At 46.5% G+C, this 24,305-nt stretch overlaps 1 protein-coding gene across 1 annotated transcript; it reads left to right on the forward strand.

Moving 5' to 3' along the window:
* Window positions 1-2,080: 2,080 nt before the first annotated feature.
* LOC148117772 (uncharacterized) lies at window positions 2,081-7,611 on the forward strand. Its single transcript, XM_087901907.1, is given in 2 exon segments — window positions 2,081-2,937; window positions 2,940-7,611. Coding segments are annotated over 2 exon segments (5,313 nt in total). The 5' UTR covers window positions 2,081-2,296.
* Window positions 7,612-24,305: the final 16,694 nt, after the last annotated feature.

A 24,305-nucleotide genomic window follows, 5' to 3' on the forward strand; every position in this document is an offset into this window, starting at 1 on the left:
TTAAGAGAATTGCCTACTCTTCCAAAGGTCCTGAGTTCAATTCCTGGCAACCACATGGTGGCTCACAACCATCTGTAATGAGGTCTGGTGCCGTCTTCTGGCTTGCAGACATACACACAGACAGAATATTGTATACATAATAAATAAATAAATAAATAAATAAATAAATATTTAAAAAAAATCATAGTTTTGCTGGGCAGGGCTGGTGCACACCTTTAATCCCAGCACTCGAGGGGCAGGGGCAGGCGGATGTCTCTGAGTTCCAGATCAGCCTGGTCTGGAGAGCGAGTTCCAGGACAGCCAGGACACAGAGAAACCCTGTCTCAGGAAACCAAATACTAACAGTAGAAGTAGCAACAAGAGTGAGTAAATTAAAGTTTCTTTTTAACATAATAGGATGGTTTTATGATCTGAGGTGCTGATGGTTTAGCACCTCAGAATTTTAAAAAGCAGAAAATAATTTTCTGGCCCGGAGTAGTTGTGTGCACCCTTAAGAGCCCATCATTCTGTAGCAGGAGCAGGTGGGTATCTCTAGTTCAAGGGCAAGTTAGTCTACCTATAGAGTTCCTGGCCAGCCAGGGATATACAGTGAGACTCTGTCCAGAAAAACAAAAACAAGGCAGTTTTCACAAGCTGGAGGGGTGGCTCAACAGTTAAAAGGACACAGTGTCCTTTCGGGGGCTACAGTTTGGTTCCCAGCACCTGGATCAGGTGGCTCACAATTGTCTGTCATTTGCGCTCCAGGGCATCTAATACCCTCTTCCGCGCCCCGAGGGCAACTGCATTCGCATCCATTTATCCACACGCAGTCACACGCACATACTTAATTAAAACTAACGGACAGCGAAGGCATTCTCTTACGTAAATTTCTAAAACGTATCCATAACAGATGCCGTTGGCAGATCGGTACTTTTGTAACAAAAATACAAATACATCAAGGTGAGTTTATTAATTAGTGCTGAGAACAGATGGAGAGAAAAATGCAGAAGTGGCAGAGCGGTGCTTGGGATTCAGTTTTTCCTGAGTGCTCTGCTGGAGCGAATGTGAAGCCTTGCACACACTAGACAGGGGCACTGCCACTGCCTACCCCAGTCTTGCAATGATGCTCTTGCACGGTTTTTGGGTTTTACAATGAAAGATATCTAACATGAATGTTATGACTTGTTGAATCTGAGTAGGCGCATATAAACTGAAGGACCCCAACTTCATTGGGGTCACAGTTAAAACTGGTTTTTAACCTTAACCACAGTTATAACGCTCTGCAAAGGTTTTCAGATAGCAAGCTCCATTAAGGCCTCCGGAGTCAGGACCTCCAGAGCGCTGAACAAATAACAGGCCTAATTCAGGACCTCCACAATGCTGAGCAAAGACACCTGAGCAAAGATAGCCTCATCTGGCTGCGAGACATAAGATTTATGGATAGGTCATAGGAACAAAGAAAGAGAAGATTGCGAGGCCTGAGTCACGTAGAAAGCGGGGCTCATCACGGATCAGGGGCTATGCTATCAGACATCTAGTCGCCAGCCAGAAAAGGGGAAGGCAGGATGAGAGGAACAATAAACCGCCAAGCAGTCCCCTCAATGTTATCTAGGTTAACAATTTACCACCCTGCATCTCGCTTCTGTAAACCTTGCTTTTTGCTCCCCTATAAAAACCCCTCACCCCCAACCTGCGGGGCGCAAAGTCCCCGAGAGGCTTTGTCGCCCGCAGGTACCTGTGTACCCCAAATAAACCTCTTGCTGCTTGCATCCGGCTGCGTGCTTTGACTGGTCTTTGGGCTTGGGGTCTCTCCCGAGGGAAGACGCCCAGCGGGGAGTCTTTCATTTGGTGCGTTGGCCGGGAGATTGGAGGCCCCTATCCCGGAGACCGCCGAATCACTGTCGGGAGGTGAGGCAAGCTGGCCAGCATTTCTATGTTCTATGTTGTCCTGTGTTCTACTATGTTCTATGTCCTATGTCTTTGGCGTCTGATTGTTGCGCTGCGAATTTGAATTTGTGCGATTCAGCTGGGTCGGTTTGTATTTGGGCGGGCCTTGGAGAGGAGCTGACGGGCTCGAACTTTCCCCCCCCGCACCCGGGGAGACGTCCCGCGGGAGTTTGGAAGCTCGATTTTCTTTTTTTTCGGGCTCATTTGTCTGAACCCACGACCAATCGTCTGAAGGTACGGGGTTCGTTTGGGAGGTGGGGGTGTCCGGAGCCCCTATGGTAACCTCCGTTTGAGTGGCGTGTCTGATTGTCGGTCTGTTTGTCCTACCGTGCATCTTTGAAGTTTGCCTGTTTGTTGTTGGAACACCAGCATGGGGCAGTCTCTAACCACCCCTTTAAGTCTGACTCTAGATCACTGGTCAGATGTCTCTAAACGAGCGAGCAATCAAATGCTAGAAGTCAAGAAGAAAAAATGGCAGAGTCTCTGTTCCTCGGAATGGCCCACATTCAATGTGGGCTGGCCGCGGGACGGCACTTTCAGCAAGAATGTTATTTTGCAGGTCAAGGAACGAGTCCTCGATAAAGGGCCCCATGGGCGCCCTGACCAAGTCGCTTACATCGTTACTTGGGAGAGTTTGACTAACGACCCACCCCCCTGGGTGGCTCCCTTTGTTTTTCCAGGGAAATCCCAACCCTCCCTAGGTCTCACTCCTTCGGCCCCTTCTCCGCCTCCGTCTCCGCCTTCTCCGCCTCCTCCGCCTTCTCTGCCGCCGCCTTCCCCTCCTCCGCCTTCCCTATCAAAGACCCCCGTCCCTACAGTCTCCTCCCTTTATCCGGCACTGACGAAGGAGGAGACCCCCAAACTACATGGGGGACCGAAGGAGACCCATAAGCAGCCATCTGTCCTCCCCCCTGACCCAGATTCCCCTCTTGTCGACCTCCTATCCGAAGATCCTCCCCCCTACAACCCCCAGCAGGAACCCGGAAGTAATGAAGCGGATCCTGCGACCCCCCCTCACCCTCGTCACGGAGCTCCCCACCTATTGCCTCCCCTGTCGCTAGCAGGCTCCGGGGAAAGCGTGAACCGTCTCCCCCGGACTCCACCTCTCAAGCATTTCCCCTGCGACAGGGAAATAACGGCCAGTTTCAATACTGGCCCTTTTCCGCCTCTGATCTATATAACTGGAAACAACACAATCCTCCCTTCTCCAAGGATCCTGTGGCATTAACCAGCTTAATAGAGTCTATTTTACTCACACACCAACCAACATGGGACGATTGCCAACAATTATTACAGACCCTCCTCACTTCTGAGGAAAAACAAAGGGTCTTCGTAGAAGCACGAAAGCAGGTTCCCGGAGAAGATGGGAGGCCAACCCAATTGCCCAACGAGATTGATGCTGCCTTCCCCCTCACTAGACCTGACTGGGATTTTACCACGATCGCAGGTAGGGCACACCTACGCCTTTATCGCCAGTTGCTTATTGCGGGTCTCCGAGGGGCTGGTCGTCGCCCCACAAATTTGGCACAGGTAAAGCAAACGATTCAAGGGGCAGATGAGTCTCCAGCAGCCTTTTTAGAAAGGCTTAAGGAAGCATATCGTATGTATACGCCTTATGATCCCGAGGACCCAGGACAGGCTAATGGCTTGTCGATGTCCTTTATCTGTCAGTCAGCACCTGACATCAGGAACAAGTTACAGAGGCTGGAGAACTTGCAGGGGTATACGTTACAGGATCTACTTAAGGAGGCAGAGAAGATCTTCAACAAAAGGGAGACTCAAGAAGAGAGAGAGGACCGTATCCGTAGAGAGAAAGAAGAAAGGGAAGATAGATTGAGAAGGGAAGCAGAGGAGAAGGAGGAGGCTAGAGATAGAAAAAGGAACAGGGAATTGAGCCGCCTCTTGGCCGCCGCAGTTCAGAGCCAGGAAAGTCGACAGGGAGATAGGGTGGGAGAGCGAAGAGGCCCTCGCGTGGAACGCGACCAATGCGCCTACTGCAAGGAAAGAGGACACTGGGCGAAGGACTGCCCTAAAAATACTCGTAAATCTAGAGGCCCCAAACCACGAGCCTCACTCCTGGCCCTAGATGAGGACTAGGGAGGTCAGGGCCAGGAGCCCCCCCCTGAGCCCAGGTTAACACTTGATGTTGGGGGGCAGCCGGTCACTTTCCTAGTAGATACTGGAGCTCAGCATTCGGTTCTTACCCGGTCACCTGGACCGCTCAGTGGACGGACCGCTTGGGTACAAGGAGCCACTGGCGGAAGACAATATCGCTGGACCACCGAACGGAAGGTGCAATTAGCAACTGGTAAAGTAACTCATTCTTTCCTACACGTTCCAGACTGCCCCTATCCATTACTAGGGCGAGACTTACTCACCAAACTGAAAGCCCAAATTCATTTTGAGGGGGCAGGAGTTCGAGTGTCGGGCCCAAACGGGGACCCCCTCCAGGTCTTGACTTTACAATTGGAGGACGAATACCGGCTATATGAACAGGACCCCAAGGTACAAGGGGCCAGGGACTTGGACATATGGCTTACAGAGTACCCACAGGCATGGGCTGAGACAGGAGGCATGGGGCTAGCGCTACAGCAGCCCCCATTGATTGTAGCCCTAAAGGCCTCAGCCACTCCGATCTCAGTCAAGCAATACCCCATGTCAAATGAGGCCTACCAGGGGATAAGGCCACATATCAAGAGGCTATTAGAAGAAGGCATCCTGACCCCCTGCCGGTCACCTTGGAATACCCCCCTCCTCCCAGTAAAGAAACCAGGGACGAAGGATTACAGGCCGGTGCAGGACCTCAGGGAGGTAAATAAGAGAGTTGAAGACATACATCCGACCGTCCCCAATCCGTATAATTTACTAAGTACCCTGCCACCTTCTCACACCTGGTACACGGTGCTAGACTTGAAGGACGCCTTCTTCTGTCTCAGATTAAGCCCCAAAAGTCAACCCCTTTTCGCCTTCGAATGGAGGGACCCCGAATTGGGGATTTCAGGCCAACTGACGTGGACCCGGCTCCCACAGGGCTATAAGAATAGCCCCACCCTATTTGATGAGGCTTTGCACCGGGACCTTGCAGACTTCAGAGTTCAACACCCGTCATTGATCCTGCTCCAGTATGTGGATGATCTTTTGCTGGCAGCCCCCACAGAACATGACTGCCGACAAGGTACGGGGGCCCTGTTGCAGACCCTGGGACGGCTGGGCTATCGGGCATCCGCCAAAAAGGCCCAGATATGCCAGACTGAGGTGATTTATCTGGGATATAAGTTAGAAAAGGGACAGCGTTGGCTCACAGCCGCACGCAAAGCGACTGTATCCCGCATACCTGTACCCCGAAACCCCCGCCAGTTGAGGGAATTCCTGGGGACAGCTGGGTTCTGCCGCTTATGGATACCAGGCTTCGCTGAAATGGCAGCTCCCCTCTATCCCCTTACCAAGCAGGGGGTCCCATTTGAATGGACAGATAAACAACAAAGGGCTTTCGAGAACATCAAACGGGCCCTCCTCTCCTCCCCGGCGCTGAGTCTGCCGGACGTTACTAAGCCATTCGAACTGTTTGTTGATGAAAAACAAGGATATGCCAAGGGGGTTTTGACCCAAAGACTTGGACCATGGAAGCGCCCTGTCGCATACTTATCAAAGAAATTAGACCCAGTGGCCTCAGGCTGGCCCCCTTGCCTACGGATGGTAGCAGCCATTGCCGTCCTTATTAAGGATGCTGGCAAACTGACTTTGGGACAGCCCTTGACCATTCTGGCACCCCATGCCGTCGAGGCCTTGATTAAGCAGCCCCCTGACCGATGGCTCTCCAACGCCCGCATGACCCACTACCAATCCTTGCTGTTGGATACGGACCGAATCCAGTTCGGACCTGTAGTCGCCCTTAATCCGGCGACCTTGCTACCCGCACCGGAAGGACCAGACCAGCATGACTGCCTTCAGATCCTCGCAGAAATGCATGGAACCCGGACGGACTTGACTGATCAGCCCCTCCCAGATGCGGACCACACCTGGTACACTGATGGGAGCAGCTACCTGCTGAATGGAGAACGTAGGGCGGGAGCCGCAGTTACCACGGAGACCCAGGTAATCTGGGCCAGTGCCTTACCCAGCGGCACCTCGGCCCAACGAGCTGAACTCATCGCTTTAACTCAAGCTCTTAGATTGGCAGAAGGTAAGAAGCTGAATGTTTATACTGATAGTCGATATGCCTTCGCCACTGCACACATACATGGAGAAATATACCGGAGACGAGGGCTCCTGACCTCAGAAGGCAAGGAAATTAAAAATAAAGCAGAGATCCTTGCTCTATTAGAGGCCTTATTCCTCCCCAAAAGACTGAGCATTATGCATTGTCCCGGGCACCAAAAAGGAGATCACGCCGAGGCCAGGGGAAATCGGCGGGCGGATGAAGCAGCCCGAGAGGCTGCATTGGGACCACAAATTCTTCCCCTAATATCCGAGGCCGTCCAATCCACAATAGACTGGGCCTATGATAAAGAGGACATACACATGCTCCAAAAATTGGGGGCAGAATACAACTCAGCTAATAGACGGTGGATTTATCGGGGAAAAATAGCAGTGCCCATAAAAATAACCCATGAACTTATAAACTACTTACATAAATTGACCCATTTGGGTACAAAGAAAATGAAAATCCTCCTAGACAGAATGGAGACTGGACAATTCCTCCTGAACAGGGATAAGGCACTCCAACAGACAATAGACAATTGCAGGGCCTGTGCCCAAATTAATACAGGCCACTCGAAAACCCTCCAAGGGGTGCGTCTCCGAGGACACCGGCCTGGCATCCACTGGGAAATAGACTTCACCGAAATTAAACCTGGTTTGTATGGATACAGATACTTGCTGGTTTTTATAGACACCTTTTCAGGATGGGTAGAGGCCTATCCCACCAAACATGAAACAGCCAGGATGGTTGCCAAGAAGTTATTGGAAGAAATTTTTCCCCGATACGGGATGCCAAAGGTATTGGGATCTGATAACGGGCCAGCCTTCGTCTCCCAGGTAAGTCAGTTGGTGGCCAAGTTACTGGGGATTGATTGGAAATTACATTGTGCTTATAGACCCCAGAGTTCAGGACAGGTAGAACGTATGAACAGAACTATTAAGGAGACTTTGTCTAAATTAGCACTCGCAACTGGTACAAAGGATTGGGTGTTGCTCCTACCCCTGGCTCTATATCGAGCCAGGAATACTCCTGGGCCACATGGCCTTACCCCATTTGAAATATTGTATGGGGCACCACCTCCAGCCGTACATTTCTTCGATACGGACATTACAGACTATGCTAACTCCCCTTCTCTACAAGCCCATTTACAGGCCCTGCAGCTGGTACAACAAGAGGTCTGGAAACCCCTGGCAGCAGCCTACCAAGACAGCCTCAACCAGCCGGTGGTGCCCCATCAGTACCAGATTGGAGACACCGTTTGGGTCCGCAGACATCAGACCAAGAACCTGGAACCGCGCTGGAGAGGACCGTTCACTGTTCTCCTGACCACCCCAACGGCGCTTAAGGTGGACGGAATTGCTGCTTGGATCCACGCCTCACACGTGAAAGCCGCCAGCCCAGGAGAACAGACGACTAGCCAGAAGAAAGGATGGAAGGCCCAACGTTCCCAGAACCCCCTAAAGATAAGACTGGTGCGGGAATAATGTTATGGGTATTACTCTTTCCAATGTTGATCTCGGGATCCATGGGGGCTCGTAATGGAAGCCCCCACATAATTTACTCCTTAACTTGGCAGATTATTTCCCAGACCGGGGAAATAGTCTGGAAAAAAACTGGCCAGCATGCCCTCAACACCTGGTGGCCGCCCCTGACCCCAGACTTTTGCCAATTAGCAGCTGGTTTAGACACCTGGGATGTTCCCATCGAGGATCCTACCAACCCTGAGGACAACCTGCCACGCGCCAGGCGTGCGACTATGGAGGTTAGCTCATCCGGACACATACAAACTTCCCCCGGATGCAGGGACAATTGGGCTAAAGATAGGCTGGCTTCATTAGATTTCTATGTATGCCCTAGGGATGATAGAAGCAGAGACAAAGCATATGCTTGTGGCGGATATGAACAATACTTCTGTGCTCAATGGACATGTGAAACCACTGGGGATGCCTACTGGAATCCCTCCTCCTCCTGGGACAAAATTATTGTCAAGAAAGGCTGGGTTAAAAATGGGGCAGGAACCACTTCGCTGCCCCTTAACATTACATTCACTGACAAGGGTAGACAAGCCCGGGAATGGCAGAAAGGTTATACCTGGGGACTACGCTGGCATATGTCAGGGACAGATAAAGGGGTGATATTCAAAATACAACTTGAGGTAAAGACAGCGGCCATACCAGTCGGCCCTAATCAAGTTTTGGCAGACCAGCGGCTTCCATCCGTACAGGAATATAAGGGACCATCAATTAAGCACAATGTACTACCTGTTATGCCCAGTCCACCTAGGACCCATGGCCCAACTCCCACCCCTAACCCCCCAGCAGCCACAATTGAGCCGGAAAGAGGAACGGGAGATCGTCTTTTAGGTCTCATTAGGGGGGCTTACCAGGCCTTAAATCATTCAGATCCAGATCGGGCCAACAACTGCTGGCTCTGCCTTAACCCAAGTCCCCCATACTATGAAGGGATAGCCCTCTGGGGTAACCATAGTAATGTCACTTCGCCACCCCCCACCTGCCAGGGCATGGATCACCATCTAACCCTTACCCAGGTGACAGGCACCGGATCTTGCATAGGAGCTGCGTTTGGCCGGCCCTTTTGCACTTCCACCACGACCGTCATCAAGGGGGACTATTATTTAATTCCACCGGAGGGGACCATTTGGGCGTGTAACACTGGCCTGACTCCCTGTGTATCGGCAGCAGTATTCAACCAAACTCATGAGTATTGTGTTCTGGTACAAATTTGGCCACGCATCACATACCACTCGGATGAGACCGTCCTCCAATATTACGGATACTTACCCCAAAAGGAAAAGCGGGAGGCTGTTACCTTGACCCTGGCCGTGCTCCTAGGGGTGGGGGGGGTGGCGGCAGGAATAGGCACTGGGGCCGCCGCCCTGGTGCGCACGGACCAATATATGCTTTTACATCAAGCTATGAATGAGGACCTGAGGGCCCTTGAAAAGTCGGTTAGAGCCCTGACGGAGTCATTAGCTTCCTTATCCGAAGTGGTGCTGCAAAACCGGAGAGGATTAGATTTGCTCTTTCTAAAGGAAGGAGGGCTTTGCGCAGCCTTAAGAGAGGAATGTTGTTTTTATACTGATAACACCGGAGTGGTAACTGAAACCTTAGATAAGTTAAAAGAAAGGCTAGAAAAACGTAAGAAAGAATTTGAGGCCCAGCAGACATGGTACGAAGGGCTTTGGAACCGATCCCCCTGGTTCACTACCTTAATCTCTTCCCTAATGGGACCCATAATCCTGTTGATGTTAATTCTTACAGTTGGCCCTTGCATTGTAAATCGGTTGATTCAATTTACTAAGGACAAACTTTCAGTCATTCAAACCCTGGTCTTAACCAGCCAGTACCAAAAATTGAGCCAAAGCGAGAAAGAGATCCTGTAAATACTGGAGTAAAAGGTTTTACTCCATGATAAAAACATAAAATGAGGGAATGAAGGACCCCAACTTCATTGGGGTCACAGTTAAAACTGGTTTTTAACCTTAACCACAGTTATAACGCTCTGCAAAGGTTTTCAGATAGCAAGCTCCATTAAGGCCTCCGGAGTCAGGACCTCCAGAGCGCTGAACAAATAACAGGCCTAATTCAGGACCTCCACAATGCTGAGCAAAGACACCTGAGCAAAGATAGCCTCATCTGGCTGCGAGACATAAGATTTATGGATAGGTCATAGGAACAAAGAAAGAGAAGATTGCGAGGCCTGAGTCACGTAGAAAGCGGGGCTCATCACGGATCAGGGGCTATGCTATCAGACATCTAGTCGCCAGCCAGAAAAGGGGAAGGCAGGATGAGAGGAACAATAAACCGCCAAGCAGTCCCCTCAATGTTATCTAGGTTAACAATTTACCACCCTGCATCTCGCTTCTGTAAACCTTGCTTTTTGCTCCCCTATAAAAACCCCTCACCCCCAACCTGCGGGGCGCAAAGTCCCCGAGAGGCTTTGTCGCCCGCAGGTACCTGTGTACCCCAAATAAACCTCTTGCTGCTTGCATCCGGCTGCGTGCTTTGACTGGTCTTTGGGCTTGGGGTCTCTCCCGAGGGAAGACGCCCAGCGGGGAGTCTTTCAAAACTATTATATGATTTTACGTGTGTGTGTGTAGTAGTAGTAGTAGACTCTAAAATATAAAAATAGAAATAGAAATGTACTAGGCTCTAAAATAAAATTTAAAGGAAAATGTCTGGACTCACAACAATCTTTCCATAAGGACAGTTTGATTTTTAAAAGACTACAACCTTAACAAACATGAATATGCCCCAAGTTGTCACGAGGCCACCTTAGTGTCCCCCCTATGTCCCGCACCCCATCCCTACACCCCTTGACAAGTAAAATCTCCACATAATCGGATTTCTGTGAGTTTGAGGTCACCCTGGTCTATAAGAGCTAGTTCCAGGACAGGTTCCAAAGCTACAGAGAAACTCTGTCTCGAAAAACAAAACAAAACAAAACAAAAAACAACAACAACAACAAAAAAGAAAGATAAAAGAAAAAGGAAAGAACATAGTGAAGCTATGTGTCCTGGAAAAGCTGAAAATGGCTTGTGGCTTGGACCAAAACAAGAGAACAGAAGCCAGACCGGTTCAAAGTCCCTGTCCCCTTTAGCATCACTGAACTTCCCCCTGATGTCACCGATCTTGCTACGAATATCTAGAGACAGATCTCAGAGCTGGTTCTTGGCCCTTTGCCTGGACAGGCACAGTGCTGGATGGATCTTCCGGTGTGTTTTTTAGAAGACTCGATTCTCATCCTTCATTTGTGCGCCGATGCCGTTGCCGCTGAGGACCTCTTCCAACTTTTCTACAGCGTTTCCAAAATCTTTTTATTTTTTGAAACATGACAAAGCATGTTCTTTTTTACAGCCGTGCAAAAGCATCTTTATCAAGGAAAACTGAGCCAGATGTCCACACGGAAGGAGCCCCTAAAAACTTCTATTTGAGCTGAGGGCGCTCCTCACACTGCCCAGGCTTCCTATCCTCTCCACAGAGGTTGGGCCCTGGCGACAATTCCACGAAAAGTCCCATCTACCGCTGCAGAAGCCACAAGCTTCATGCGGGCCCAGTCCCGGTTTCAGCCTTTCAGAGAACCGTTGCCTAGAAAAGAGGTCAGAGTTGAAGCAAGACACACAGTGTCCCGCCTTTCCACGGGACAGATCTTCACATCTCTGATGGACCCTCAGTAGCAGGCGGGCGGGGGAACCTGTTTATAACACTTCAGGACCCATTCTGCTTTTGTGAAACTGGAAATAGTTTTTGGTCCTGAGAACTAGGGCAAATCTTCTCATCCTTGGTCCTACCGAGTATTATGGATGCTGCTGACGGAGTCCGTAGTGTTGTTATGGACCAAACCAGCATCTTAAAAGTGTGAGTGGCTCATACAATTCCCTTTCAGGGAGTACTTTCTCTGGCCGGAATCCCAGTGGAATTCTCACCAGCTGCAAGCAGAGATCTTAACTACCTAAAAACCTCACCAAACCCGTTCCACTATTCCGTCTACTCAGCTACACTTCAAATTAAATAATCAATTCATCATCCTTTTGGACCAGCACACACACACAAAATCTTCAAAGCCATCGACTTCACCAAGGTATATGCCTTTGAAGTATACAAGAGGAAGCTTGACTCATGAAGTCATTTCTTGGTGCGTCAAGTTGTGCTGACCAGCATGAACCAACGCTTATCACTCTTTTCTGAAATCAGTCAAATAGATGGCACCAAAGCCATAACCCATCCGCAGCACTCAAATCATTGTCTACTCCTGCTGTGCTGCTGAGCAAAATTCAAAGGTGGCTTTTACTGTTTGACATGCTTGAATTAAAACGGCTAAAGATGATATTTCATATAATAATCATAACAGGGATTGTTTAGGATGAGCTGAGCAAGCACATTGATGCCCATTTTATAGGCGGTGCCTAATTTAACTCTTTCGAGAGTTCCAGGAGTGAATCACTACTATTACCTGCAACAAATCAGGAAAAGTAGGTAGAGAAAGATTAAGAGTTAGGGCATGTTATCCAACATAGTTTGGCATGCCTGTCTGATTCCAGAATCCAGCCTTAGTTTATACACCAGAGGGTTAATTTTTCAGCAAAAATAAGAGTAATTTTTTTCAGCAAAAAATTATAAAAAAAAATAGTTCACTTTGTGTGCATTTTTTCTGAGGTTTTATTTGGTTTTCATCAAAATTATAGGACTTCATATTCAACCAATGACTAAGAATCGCTACACCAACCACGCTTTTTTGGCTCATCTGGCTTTGCATGGCCATGCATGACAAGCAGTAGGTGCCATTTGTCAGACAGCACATAGTCAGGTTGGCCTCAGAAGCACAGTTTCAGCTGGGTTTTTTCCTTGGGAAGTGGGGACATATTATCAGCTTTGGGAACGAGTCTGTGAGTGAATTCATTAGGCTAACAAGACTGCCCCCCCCCCTGCTACTGAGGGACATCCTTCACAGGTCGTCTGTTTCTGATCATGTTTGGTCTGATATCTTTCAGGTGAGTTTGCTCATTTCTAAAAAGGTCAATTGTTTTGAATTTTTTCCTTTTTTTTTTTTTTTTTTTGAGACAGGGTTTCTCAGTTAAAACAGCTCTGGTTATCCTGGAACTTGCTCGGTAGCTCCGTAGACCAGGTTGGCCTTGAACTCACAGAGATCCGCCTGCCTCTGCCTCGCTGAGTGCTGGGATTAAAGGCGAGTGCCACCACGCAGCTTGAAATTGAATTTTTTTTGTGCAATATATTTTGATCATATTCTTTCCTTTCCCCAACTCCTCCCATATCCTTCCCACGCTCCTATCCACCCAACTTAATGTTCTCTCTCTTTCTCTCTCTCTCTCTCTCTCTCTCTCTCTCACCTCTCTCTCTCTCTCTCTCTCTCTCTCTCACCTCTCTCTCTCTCTCTCTCACACCTCTCTCTCTCTCTCTCTCTCTCTCTCACACACACACACACACACACAAACTTGGGGGGATTTAAGGAAAGGAAATCAATAAGACAAAAACCAGCAAAAAGCAAGAAAGTACACATAGACATATAAATATGGGATCCATTTTGTGTTGGCCATCTACTCCTGGGCCTGCCCCTGAGTGGGATGGATACACCCAGTGATGCTCCATCGGACAAAGTTGATTTTCCCATTCTCAGCAGGTAGCAGTTGGAAACATCTTGGTTAGGGATGGAACTTTGTGTCCACTTCCCTCTCTCTGTGCTGGGATTTTGTCAGGTTTGGGCCTGTGCAGGCCTTGTACATGCTGCCACAGTCCCTGAGTTCATACATGCAGAGTTTTTGCTGTATCCGGAAGACATGGCTTCCTTGGCTCTGGCGCCCTCCTTACATTCTGTTTCCTCTCCCTCTCCCCTGAGCCTTGAGGGAAGAGGCTGAACTTTTTGCCTCTCTCAGAGCATTTTCTGTGTGAGAGGATGTCTGTGTGTTTGTGTGCATGTGTGTGTGTGTGCGCGCGCGTGCGCGTGCACTTAAGCCTACCAATGTGAATGCCAGAAATTGATGTTTGGTGTTTTTCTACTTTTTTGGGGGGTGGGGGTGGGTGACCACAGGTTCTCTTATCGAACCTGGAATTCACTGTTTCAGTTTCTCTGGTCAGCAAGCCCCAGGTCCTGAGTACTGCATTTACAGGCGTGTATCACCGTGCCTGGGCTTTATGTGAATATTGGGGATCAGGACTCAGCTCCTCTTGTTTGTGCAGGAAGCACCACACCTACTAAGCTGTCTCCCCATTCCCTTCCAGGGCACTTTTCTCGGTGACCATTCTGATAAAACTTCAGAATTTTAGTGACTACATTTTCAAAGCCCCTGAAAGGAGGTCCGTCTCCTTCATCTTCCAACCAAAACTGCTTCTAGTTTTAAGACAATATGTGAGCCGCATGTAGCGTAGGAGTGCGGCCTTTTGCGGAGGTTTGTCTATGACTTGTCAGTGTATTACTGCAACTTCGTGATAAATCTGATTGGTTGGTTGGTCAGGATTCACCAGTCCCTGCCCCTTCTGTCTCACACACAATAGAATGGAGTTCCCACTGAGCAAGGCCGAGCTGTGGGTTTCCTAAGGTGGGGACAGGGGAGCAGAACAATAAGGGAATAACTGACAGTTAGCATAGGCTTCTGTTTTGCAAGGATTAAGGCAGGGACTTCCTTATTGCTCTGACTCAGGTAGGCTGGATCCTTTTGAATCTTCAGGAAAAACTGGTCAGTTTTGGGATCTGCTTCCTGCAAGTCTCTCGGCTTAATTTTGGGGGCCACTCAGCGCTTTGATTCGGTTTGACCTGTTCAAAAGGACCCTGCTCTACACGCTGCCCTGAGAATCTGGGTTCAAGCCCAGTCTTCATAGGCGAGTAGACACAGAAGTGACAGCTCCACCCTCCCAGAGATGGCAGTCGTGGAAACAAATGTGTGAACAAGAGCGGGTGTGTAAAGAACATCCAAGTTAAAGACCTGTCATGGCAGGGGAGCTGCGGGTTCTCTACAGAAATAAGAACAAGGAAAGAGGTCTTCACTGGGAATGAAACTCTTGTTTTGTCAAAACTCTCTCTCTTTTTGGCTCTTTTGTCTTTTGTTACTCAAAAATTCTTAACAGAACTGTTAGACATACTTTATGAATATTTTCTCAGCCCGAGGCCCGCAGTTATATGGCCATCGGCTATTACTAGTGTGCTAGCTTATGCTGGGTCCTGTAGCCTTGGGAACGGATTCCCACCGGGAGCTAGTTGCGCCCAGCCTGTTCTCTTTGGCAAAAATTAAAGTTCCCTGCATGTGAGAGCCAGGGACTGAGTTTTAAAATATTCTAAGCGGTCTCTAGTGTAGTGTCATTTAATCCTGGTGCCTAGTCTCTTTATGAAATTTAGCAGCTGATTTGCCCATTGGCCTCCAGCTCTGAATCAGACCTTTTGGCATCCATATTTCTAAACATCAAGCTTAAAGCTGGCATTGAGGATGGGGTGAGGCCATGAGCTCCCAGGGCAAGGGCCAGGGATGGGAGGCCTTCCCACCCCCACTAGAAAGCTCCGTTTTGTAGCTTTACCTCTTAAGCTTTTTCTACATAGTAATTCTGCCTCAAAAGCCTCCATTTTCTTCCATTGTTTCTCTAAACTGGCTGGGGTTTTGTTTTAGGTTTGTTGTGATTGTTGTTTTCTTCTGTTTGCTCTGAGACAGGCTCTCTTTATGTGGCTCTCCTGGAACTCACCATGTCGAGCAGGTTGGCCTTGAATTTACAGAGGTCCACCTGCCTCTGCCTCCCAAAGGTGAAAATTAAAGGTGGAAATTAAATTACAACCCACCATGCCCTGCTAAGCCAGCAATTTTTTAATAAAATGATCTTTTTTTATTTTATGTGCATTAGTGTTTTGCCTGCATGTATGTCTGTGTAAGGGTGTTAAATCCCCTAGAACTGGAGTTACAGACAATTGTGAGCTGCTATGTAGGTGCTGGAAATTGAACCTGGTCCTCTGGAAGAACAGTCAGAGCTCTTAATTGCTGAGCCATTTCTCCAGCCCCTTAAATCAGAAATTTTTAATGTTAGTTTTGAATGTACAGTGTATGTATGTATGTTGCCCAATATTCAAAGCTACCTGGGGAAAGTGGGGGGGGTAAGGGGATTCTCCTTCTGATGGCTGGTTAGATTTTTCTGTTGTCTCACCCAAGACACCCAGTGAGCCAGCCACTTTTCAATGAATCTTCTCAGAGACTCTCAGGATGGGTCTACATGTGCAAACCCAGAATTCATGTGTGTATTTACATACTTTGCGCATAAGTTTTTACACAAAGAATAGATTGACAACGAACTTTGCTTTTTTTTTTTTTTTTTTACCTAATTTAGATTCTGGGGCTCTTTCATCTTGATTCTTTCTGTATTCATTTGATAAGTTCTTCTGTAGTACAGCCACATGCCAGATGTTCAAAGGTAGTGAAGATTCAGTATTGGACAAAATCCTCAAAATGTCTGCTTGCACACAGCGTACATCCCAACAGAGGGGTGTAGGGAAGACAGACAAAAGATAAACTGTTGAAGCCCGACGGTGGTGGCGCAGCCCTTTAATCCCAGCACTCAGGAGGCAGAGGCAGGTGGATCTCTGTGATTCTGAGGCCAGCATGGTCTACAGAGCAAGTTCCAGGACAGACTCCAAAGCCACACAGAGAAACCCTGTCTCAAAATTCAAAAAGATACCCTGTGAAATATGTGGACAAATATCAAATGGTGATGAGGGAATTTTAGGGATAAAAATTTCACTTTATTGCTCTGAACAGCTCATTGATTAATGGAGGACCCTGATCAGTAATGCAATTGTCAAGCATCAATAATAGGAAGAGATGCAATACCCATGTTGCCAGTAGCATGCTAACCTTTCGGCCCTTAACTGGCCCCAAACTGCTCAAATCGAGCCTACCAATACTCAAAGTACCCTGCCGAGAAAAATTGCCCCAAGATTGTGCAAAGACTTTTGTTTTCATCCCCCCACCCCAATGCCCTAAAAATAATAGATGTTAAACAATCTGTTGAGTGAGTGATTGTTGGGTAATTAGCCTGCCCAGTGTGGTTTTCTATCAGCGAAATATGGCAGCGTCTGTGGACTAAATGATGGGTTTTAGGCAGTCTGGCATACACACCCACTTTTTTTTTTTTAATTTTTTTAGTTCATGAATGTGGGTAGTTTCAAAATGTCCTATTGCTACCAAAATATCATGTTTATAAACTGCTGAAAATTGGATTTATGCTGAAACTCTATCAACCATTATGGTTAAAATTTATTCTAGCCTCTGCAATTTCACTTTTTTTTTCCCCTTTGAAAACATCGCAAAGGCAAGACACACTTCTTAAATCTGTTATTTATTAACAGCACACATGCTGAGCTAAGGACATTTCTAATGCCCCAAATCGCTGACTTTCAGATGTTTTGGTCTCTGTTTGACTCGTCTTTGAAGTTTCAGTGGCGGGGTAAAGAACTGCATGCATGTGACATTGTATGCTACACGTGATAGGATAAGACAGAAAAGTTTAATTGTCTGGAAAAGATTATTCCAAACCAGCCCTTTCAGTTTAATTCTCCAACTTGTAGGTGGTTATTATAGATGACCCATCACAAATAAAAGGGGTTCATCCTACAAATAATAGTGAATCCTCTGGGGCTATTTTTCAGACAGTTGTGAGATGCCATGTGGGTGCTGGGAATTGAACTTGGGTCCTCAGGAAGAGCAGTCAGTGCTCTTAACCGCTGAGCCATTTCTTCAGCCCCGATACCTAGCTTTTACAGGAGTGTTTAGGATCTGAACTCAGGTCCTCGTACCAACTGAGTCATCCCCCACCCCCAGACTTAGGATTCAGTTTTGCATTAACCTTCTGAATCCTTCTCAAGGGTCAAGCAAGTGCTAGGTCTGTAAGTCTATTCCTGACTCTGTTTCCTAGGCTTTTTAGCCCAGCTGCTGCAAAGACCATCTGCAGATACCGCTTGGTTCCTACAGTTCTTCTAGAAATAAATTATAGCCCTGTGATAAGGCCCACGGTGCTTAAAGAAATAAGTTGTCCATGTTCCAGTCAACACCCGGCAACAGCTCTCAGAATGAAGCATGGATAATAGGGTTTTGTGTTTGTTTTTGGTTTTTGCCTTTTTGGTGTACGTGTGTGTGTGTGTGTGTGTGTGTGTGTGTGTGTGTGTGTGTGCTTCTAGATGGATCAGAGGTTACTCTCTCACATTTTATAAGGCAATGGCCAGTGTTCTGGGCTCCTTCTGGTTGCCGGGGAGAGCTGTGTATTCAGCGTCTGTCTGGTGGGGAAGATTCAGTGAAAGGAAATGCGAAAATGAGAAAGAAAAGAAGCCACGGAAGCAATTAAAGGCTCAGTTTGAACCCTCACCAACTACAACAGCAGATTCAGCGATCTGCCAGTTCAGACTGACTGCCTCCTCTCTCTCTCTCTCTCTCTCTCTCTCTCTCTCTCTCTCTCTCTCTCTCTCTCGTTTCTTCCTAGCTCATGTTCCATGGTATGCGTTGCCCTAAAACTTCAGAAGAAAGAAGATCTGAATGACTTTATGGTCACAATTCAGTATCGCTTTCCTCCAGAGGGTGATCCTTACAAAGTTCTAGCTACTCTATGGGTCAGAGGTATCAACTATTTATGTGATAAGAAATACATTTTATAAGTTATCTTATTTACTCATGTGGTTTTGATAATGCTTACCATAACTATATGTTGTACATTATGGTATTTTTTCTGCCATTAATCAATCCTAGACGCCCCCATTCCACCAAACCCAGTTACAAAATTGACAGTTGTGATGTGCCCAGTGGATTTCCTAACTCTCTGAATTGTGAAACGCTTGATCAGTATCTCTCAGACTTTAATATGCATGCAAAGAGCTGAGGGATCCTGTTTAATATGCAAAGCCTGGGCTGGAGCGTCTCAGGGGTAAAGCGCAGGTTGAGCAAACATGGGGCCTTGCCTTCCACCCCCAGCAGAAACCAAACAGCCACAATCAAATCCCCACCGCCCTTCTATATCCCTCATGGTTGATGACACCCCTCTTGTCCAAACCTGATTGTCTTCTCTGAAAACTGTTCCTCTTCCCAAAGGATGTTAAACCTAAGGTATCGCCATGTGAACAATACACTACAGAAAAGGAAAAAAAAAACCAACAATATTGTCAATGAAGCAGACAAACCACCATGCAGAAGATGTCCTCGAGTCTGGGCATGTAGTAAAACCTCGAAAAAGAAGGACTACTTGGAATTGATGAAACTTGTGTTGCTAGCGCTGTGTATCTAGTCAGAATCCCAGAAGCCAGGGTCATACTGGCTGCCCCCCCTGAAACTCTCAGATCTTATCTACTGCTGCCTTATCTCCCAGTTTGAAAATTCTTATCTGTTCTAGCCAGGGTCGGTCCTTTGATGTGTAAGTGGTCTTCTACATAAAAGTTTAAAAAAAAATTCAGAATGGGCCATAAGAGGTTGAGTCTATAGTTGTCCCAAACACCCCCAACTCCCCAAACCTTTTACTTCCCTCCCCGTTTAAATTTTTCCCTCCACAGTATATTTCCTCGTGACTTTCATTTTATCTGTGTTTTACTATCCCCTCTCCACGCAATGCCCTTTCTACTTCCCGTGTACAAAAAGAGAGACAGAAGAGAGTGGCCCTGCATAGCTAGATAGTGCTGATTCCAGAAGCAATGTGCTAATAAACAGAACTCTAAGACCTAGGTGTGGGATATCTCTGCAGGAGTCGGTCAGGGAGGCCCCAGATCTCCCCCCCCCCAAACAATACAGGCTTTTACTTGTCCTCCAGAATTAGAGAATTGCTGAAGGGAACACACTCTTAGGTTGTGAGATATAGAAAAAGTGAGGTGGAACAGAACTGGGAACATCCAACCTGTTGGCTAGCGGTCAAAGTCAAGGAAGGTGCTATACAGGTTTCTGGAGTATAAAAGATCCCATGGAGCTTACCTCTCTGTGAACTCTATGAGGTCTGTTCCACGGAAGGGAACCCATGCCTGGAATTGCAAGCCTATTTAACAACCATGTCTGAGGAGGTTAGAGGCCCAAGTGGGGTAAGTAAATTCACAAAGCATAGAACTGTTCTCTAAATATGTATTTTATCAACTAACTACTTCCTAAATATGTATGTTGATACGCACAGGCAAAGACTGCTCTCAGCTTCCTTCAGACTCAGGGCTATGCAAGATGCCAAGAATAACCGATAGCTGAAGACTTAGCCATAACAGGATGCTTACAATACTGCTTCTAAGGCTCAGGGAACATTACAGACGGGGGAACAAGACACATGTAAGATTGGAAGAGAGGGTTAAGGGCTCTGAAATGCCATCTTCTAGCCTTGACAAAACCATTGCTCTTGTTGGTTGTTTTGGTTCTTTGTTCTTTATTCTTTGGGGGCCCCACCACCCAGCCCCCACATACTCACACACATGGAATATTATTCTTTCTTATGAATGCCTGGTCTTAGCTTGGCTTGTTTCTTGTCAGCTTTTCGTAGTTTATCTGTCTATCTTTTGCCTCTAGGCTTTTACCTTTCTCTATTTCTGGATATCTTTTTTATCTTTTTGTTCCCTCTACTCCCTGTCTGGGTGTGTGTCTGGCCCCTTCCTTTTTCACTCCTTGCTTCTCCTTCCCAGGTTTCTCTTCCTATTTATTCTCTCTGCCTGCCAGCCCCGGCTGTCCTTTCTCCTGCCTTGCTATTGACCATTCAGCTCTTTATCAGACCAATCAGACATTTTAGACAGGCAGAGTAACACAGCCTCACAGAGTTAAACAAACGCAACATGAAAGAATGCGACACATCTATCTTTGCATCATTAAACAATTATTCTCCAGCATAAACAAATGTAACACATCTTAAAATAATATTCTACAACACATTGCAACCGTGAGCTGATAATCGTGTTTATCTTTTCTCATCTTTGTTTCCTTATCAGGGTTGGGTAACAGATACAGAATTGCATTCTGTCGTGGCTTCTCCTTCTGCCTCTTCTGCCCTGGAAACATCACATATACTTTAAGACTCAACCCAAATATTGATTCTCCAAATACACCCTTTCTCTGATGTTCTTCATGTCCACTGCCCAAGGACCGATTGCTACTCTCTGCACTTAGCCTTTACCATACTTTATAATTGCTAGCATTTCTTCACTATGAGCCACACGTCTAAGTCGTCATTCCCTTTGGCATATAGCGTTGGGCCTGATACATGAGAAGGCCCTTAGCAAATGTTTGCCAAGTGTATCAGTAAGTCATGGGGATATGAAAAAGAACCTTAGTAAATATAGGAGATAAAAAGGTTATGAAATATATATCACCTCACCTTTGAAGAGCAAAGGAGTCATGGCCAAAGGAGAATCTTGGTCTCCCATGTTCTTCAGCCCCCAGAGTAAGTTTAACGGTGAGGGGTAGGGCCCCAGTTCAAGAAGCAATCAGCTAATTGTTCTCCTTGGAAATTGTTCTTTGAATTCATCGAAGGCCAACACAGATCTTCTTTCTTTTTCACTGTCCATTTTTCTGTATGCTAGTATCTCATAGAGGGCCAGCATCTTGTAGGTATAAATACACACTGATTTATAAATGTTGAAAAGAGAAATGTACTTTGGAAAATTTCTATTTTTTTTAACCTGGGGTTTATTTCTTCCAAACCCAAATATAAACAGGGAAATCAGGGAAATCAAACTCAGTCTCTAAAGCGCTGATCCGCTGTGTCCTAATGCTATTACAAGATAAATATTGCTGGGTGAGAATGGCAGAGGCAGAGGCAGAGGCAGGTGGATCTCTGAGTTCAAGGCCAGCCTGGTTTACAGAGAGAGTTCTAGGACAGCCAAGGCTGCAAAGAGAAACCCTGTCTCAGAGAAAAGAACAAAATAAAAAAAAAATACAACAAACAAACCCAAGATAAATATCGCTACAAACAAACACAGTGATATTTAAAAAACAGCAAGTGAAAGATAGCAATAGAGGCCTACATTAGAAGGGAGGCGGGGCCAAATGTCTTACTCTTCTGTGATATTACTTTTTGTATGTAACATAAGCCTCTGAGTTTTGAAAGATTTGACCAATAAGAGATCACTGGACACCTATTTAAGAAGTTAAGGATGGTAGGAAAAGACAAATATTTACATGAAACTATAAACACTTGCCATTGCATTTTAAAAACGTCTGAGTGTTAACACAATTTCCTATAGATCAACCTAACTGCACAAAGTAAGGTGAAATGCAGGGAGGTCTGACTAAAACGGATGGTTTATGCACACCATCTTCCTGCTCTGAAGGACTCCAGGAAATGAAGCCAAGCCCCGAGCATCCTCAGCATCTGCCAGAGACTCCACAACACACTAGTTGAAGGTAGAAGCCTTTTAAGAGTGTAAAGTTTTAACTTACAAATAAACTTAAATATATTTATACCATATAGCATGTTGTTGTTGTTGTTGTTTTAAAGATTTTTTTTATTATGTACACAGTGTTCAGCCTCCATGGATGCCTGCAGGTCTGAAGAGGGCACCAGATCTCATTACAGATGGTTGTGAGCCACCGTGTGGTTGCTGGGAATTGAAGTCAGGACCTCCGGAAGAGCAGTCAGTGCTCTTAACCTCTGAGCCATCTCTCCAGCCCTCGCATGTTGTTTTGAAGGAAATATATCTACTGTGGAATGACTAAGTAGAGACAGTTACCATGGGTAAAGTCACATACTTATCATGGGGTAGGGGCGGAAATACTTCAAATCGCCTGTCTTAGCAATTTTCAAGAGTACAATCTGCTGTCCTCACACAAGGGATCCTGTGAACTTATTCTGCCTATCTAGCTGAATTTTGTGTCTTTTGACTAACATCCCATATTTTTGTTGCTCTTGTTTTCAAGAAGTGTCTCACTGGGATAAATAAATAAATAAATGGTCTCAGTATGTAGCCCCAACTGCCCTCGAACTCATTATATAGATCAGGCTGGCCTTGAACTCATAGAGATCTGCTTGCCTCTGCCCCCCCAAGTGCTGGGATTAAAGATGTGCACCACTACAACTTGACTTACATTTTGACTCCAAGATGATAGCCCTCAATCAGAATGCTCTTCGGGGATGTCTTTCGAACAGTAAGAAAAGACCAAGCAAATGTATTTGCTAAGATATACCCAGAACTTGGAGTAGAGATATAAACAGAATATGAACCACAAATGACCAGACTCAACAGTTTTTCAGCATCCGAGAAGTATTCACCTAGAAAGACACAGCGGGAGGTCCGAAAGAAGGATGGATTGGAGGATGGGATCACAGCTGTCAATTTGATGAACGGAAAGGACAACATCTGTGGTCACAGGCGAGGTGCATGTCTGTACCTTGAAATGATAGAAATTGATACACCACCTTGTGACACCTCACTGGCCAAGAATGCGTTTTCCCCGGAGCCTCCAGGGCTTTGAGGCTTTGAAGCCACATGAAGCATTTCATTGTCTTGTGATTCATAATGCTGGCCCAGCAGACATCACATGCAATTAGAGAACAGGGCCTGTTTCCCTACATCAGAGGCATGGAGGAGCAAGAAGGTGGGTGATCCAGGTGGCTGCTACCCAGAGGTGCCTCCCACAAGCATTTGCTTTGATGACAAAGAAAGAAGTCAGTATGGCAGAGTTATAATGCCACTTTTTGATCTTACACAGAATGAGTTCCCACCCAGAACCTAGTTTAGTGTACTTTAAATCTCACTCGTTAAAATAGGCCTACTTCCTACTACATTAATCACTGAAAACATCTACCACACGGTAAAAGACAAAACCATGTTTAACAATGTTCATAGGATTTAGGGACTCAAGGGATAACATTTACTACTTAGGATGAGGCCATTAAGTCTTTTTACTTCATCAGAGGTACTTGTACAATAACGATTACTTACCCACCTGATCTCCTTTTTTCTAATTTATTTGTTTTCTGTGCATTGGTGTTTTGCCTGCAGGTCTGTCTGTGTGAGTGTGTTAGATCCCCTGAGCTGGAGTTACAAGCAGTTGTAAGCTGATATGTGGGTGCTGGGGATTGAATTCAGGACCTCTGGAAGAGCAGCCAGAGCTCTTAAGCACCAAGCCACCTCTCCAGCCCTTACAACTTCATCTTAACTAATGACTTCATTTTTGTTCTCCTTAGTAGGGAGAGACTATTATCTCAAAGATGGGATTAAAAAGAACAGAAATACGACATATTTCTGAGAAGACAAAATGGACAGAGTTTACTCATCCTACTGACTATAATCCCAAACCCAATGTCATCTACACAACAAACTAAACAGACTCAGAAAGACCAGTTGTGGTGGTGTGGGGGGATGGGATGGGTAGACCAGTTAGACTGTGGGACTCAAAAGCTATCATAGCAGCAAAGTCCGCAAGTTTTCTTCTTGTTTCGTGGATCTCAGATTGTATGGCACACTTATTGGGCACACTGGCACACTTATTCCATTGGCGCCGACCATTCACTTCAAACAAAGAAACAAACAAAAAGACTGCTTTTCCCAACTGCAGGAGCAGGAGAGGAACAGCCTAGAAAGGTGGACACACCTTGGAACTCATGAAACACCACAGGGGGAGACAAAGTGTCTCTACTCCTGTCAGACAAGGAAGAGCCAAATGGAAACCGAAATTCCGTCTTCCTCAGGCTAACCGGCAGCACCTCAGAGCTCCCAACAGCATGGG

Source organism: Myodes glareolus, chromosome 26 (genome assembly GCF_982192425.1).
Source record: "Myodes glareolus chromosome 26, mMyoGla1.1, whole genome shotgun sequence".
In the NCBI taxonomy this organism is placed as follows: domain Eukaryota; kingdom Metazoa; phylum Chordata; class Mammalia; order Rodentia; family Cricetidae; genus Myodes; species Myodes glareolus.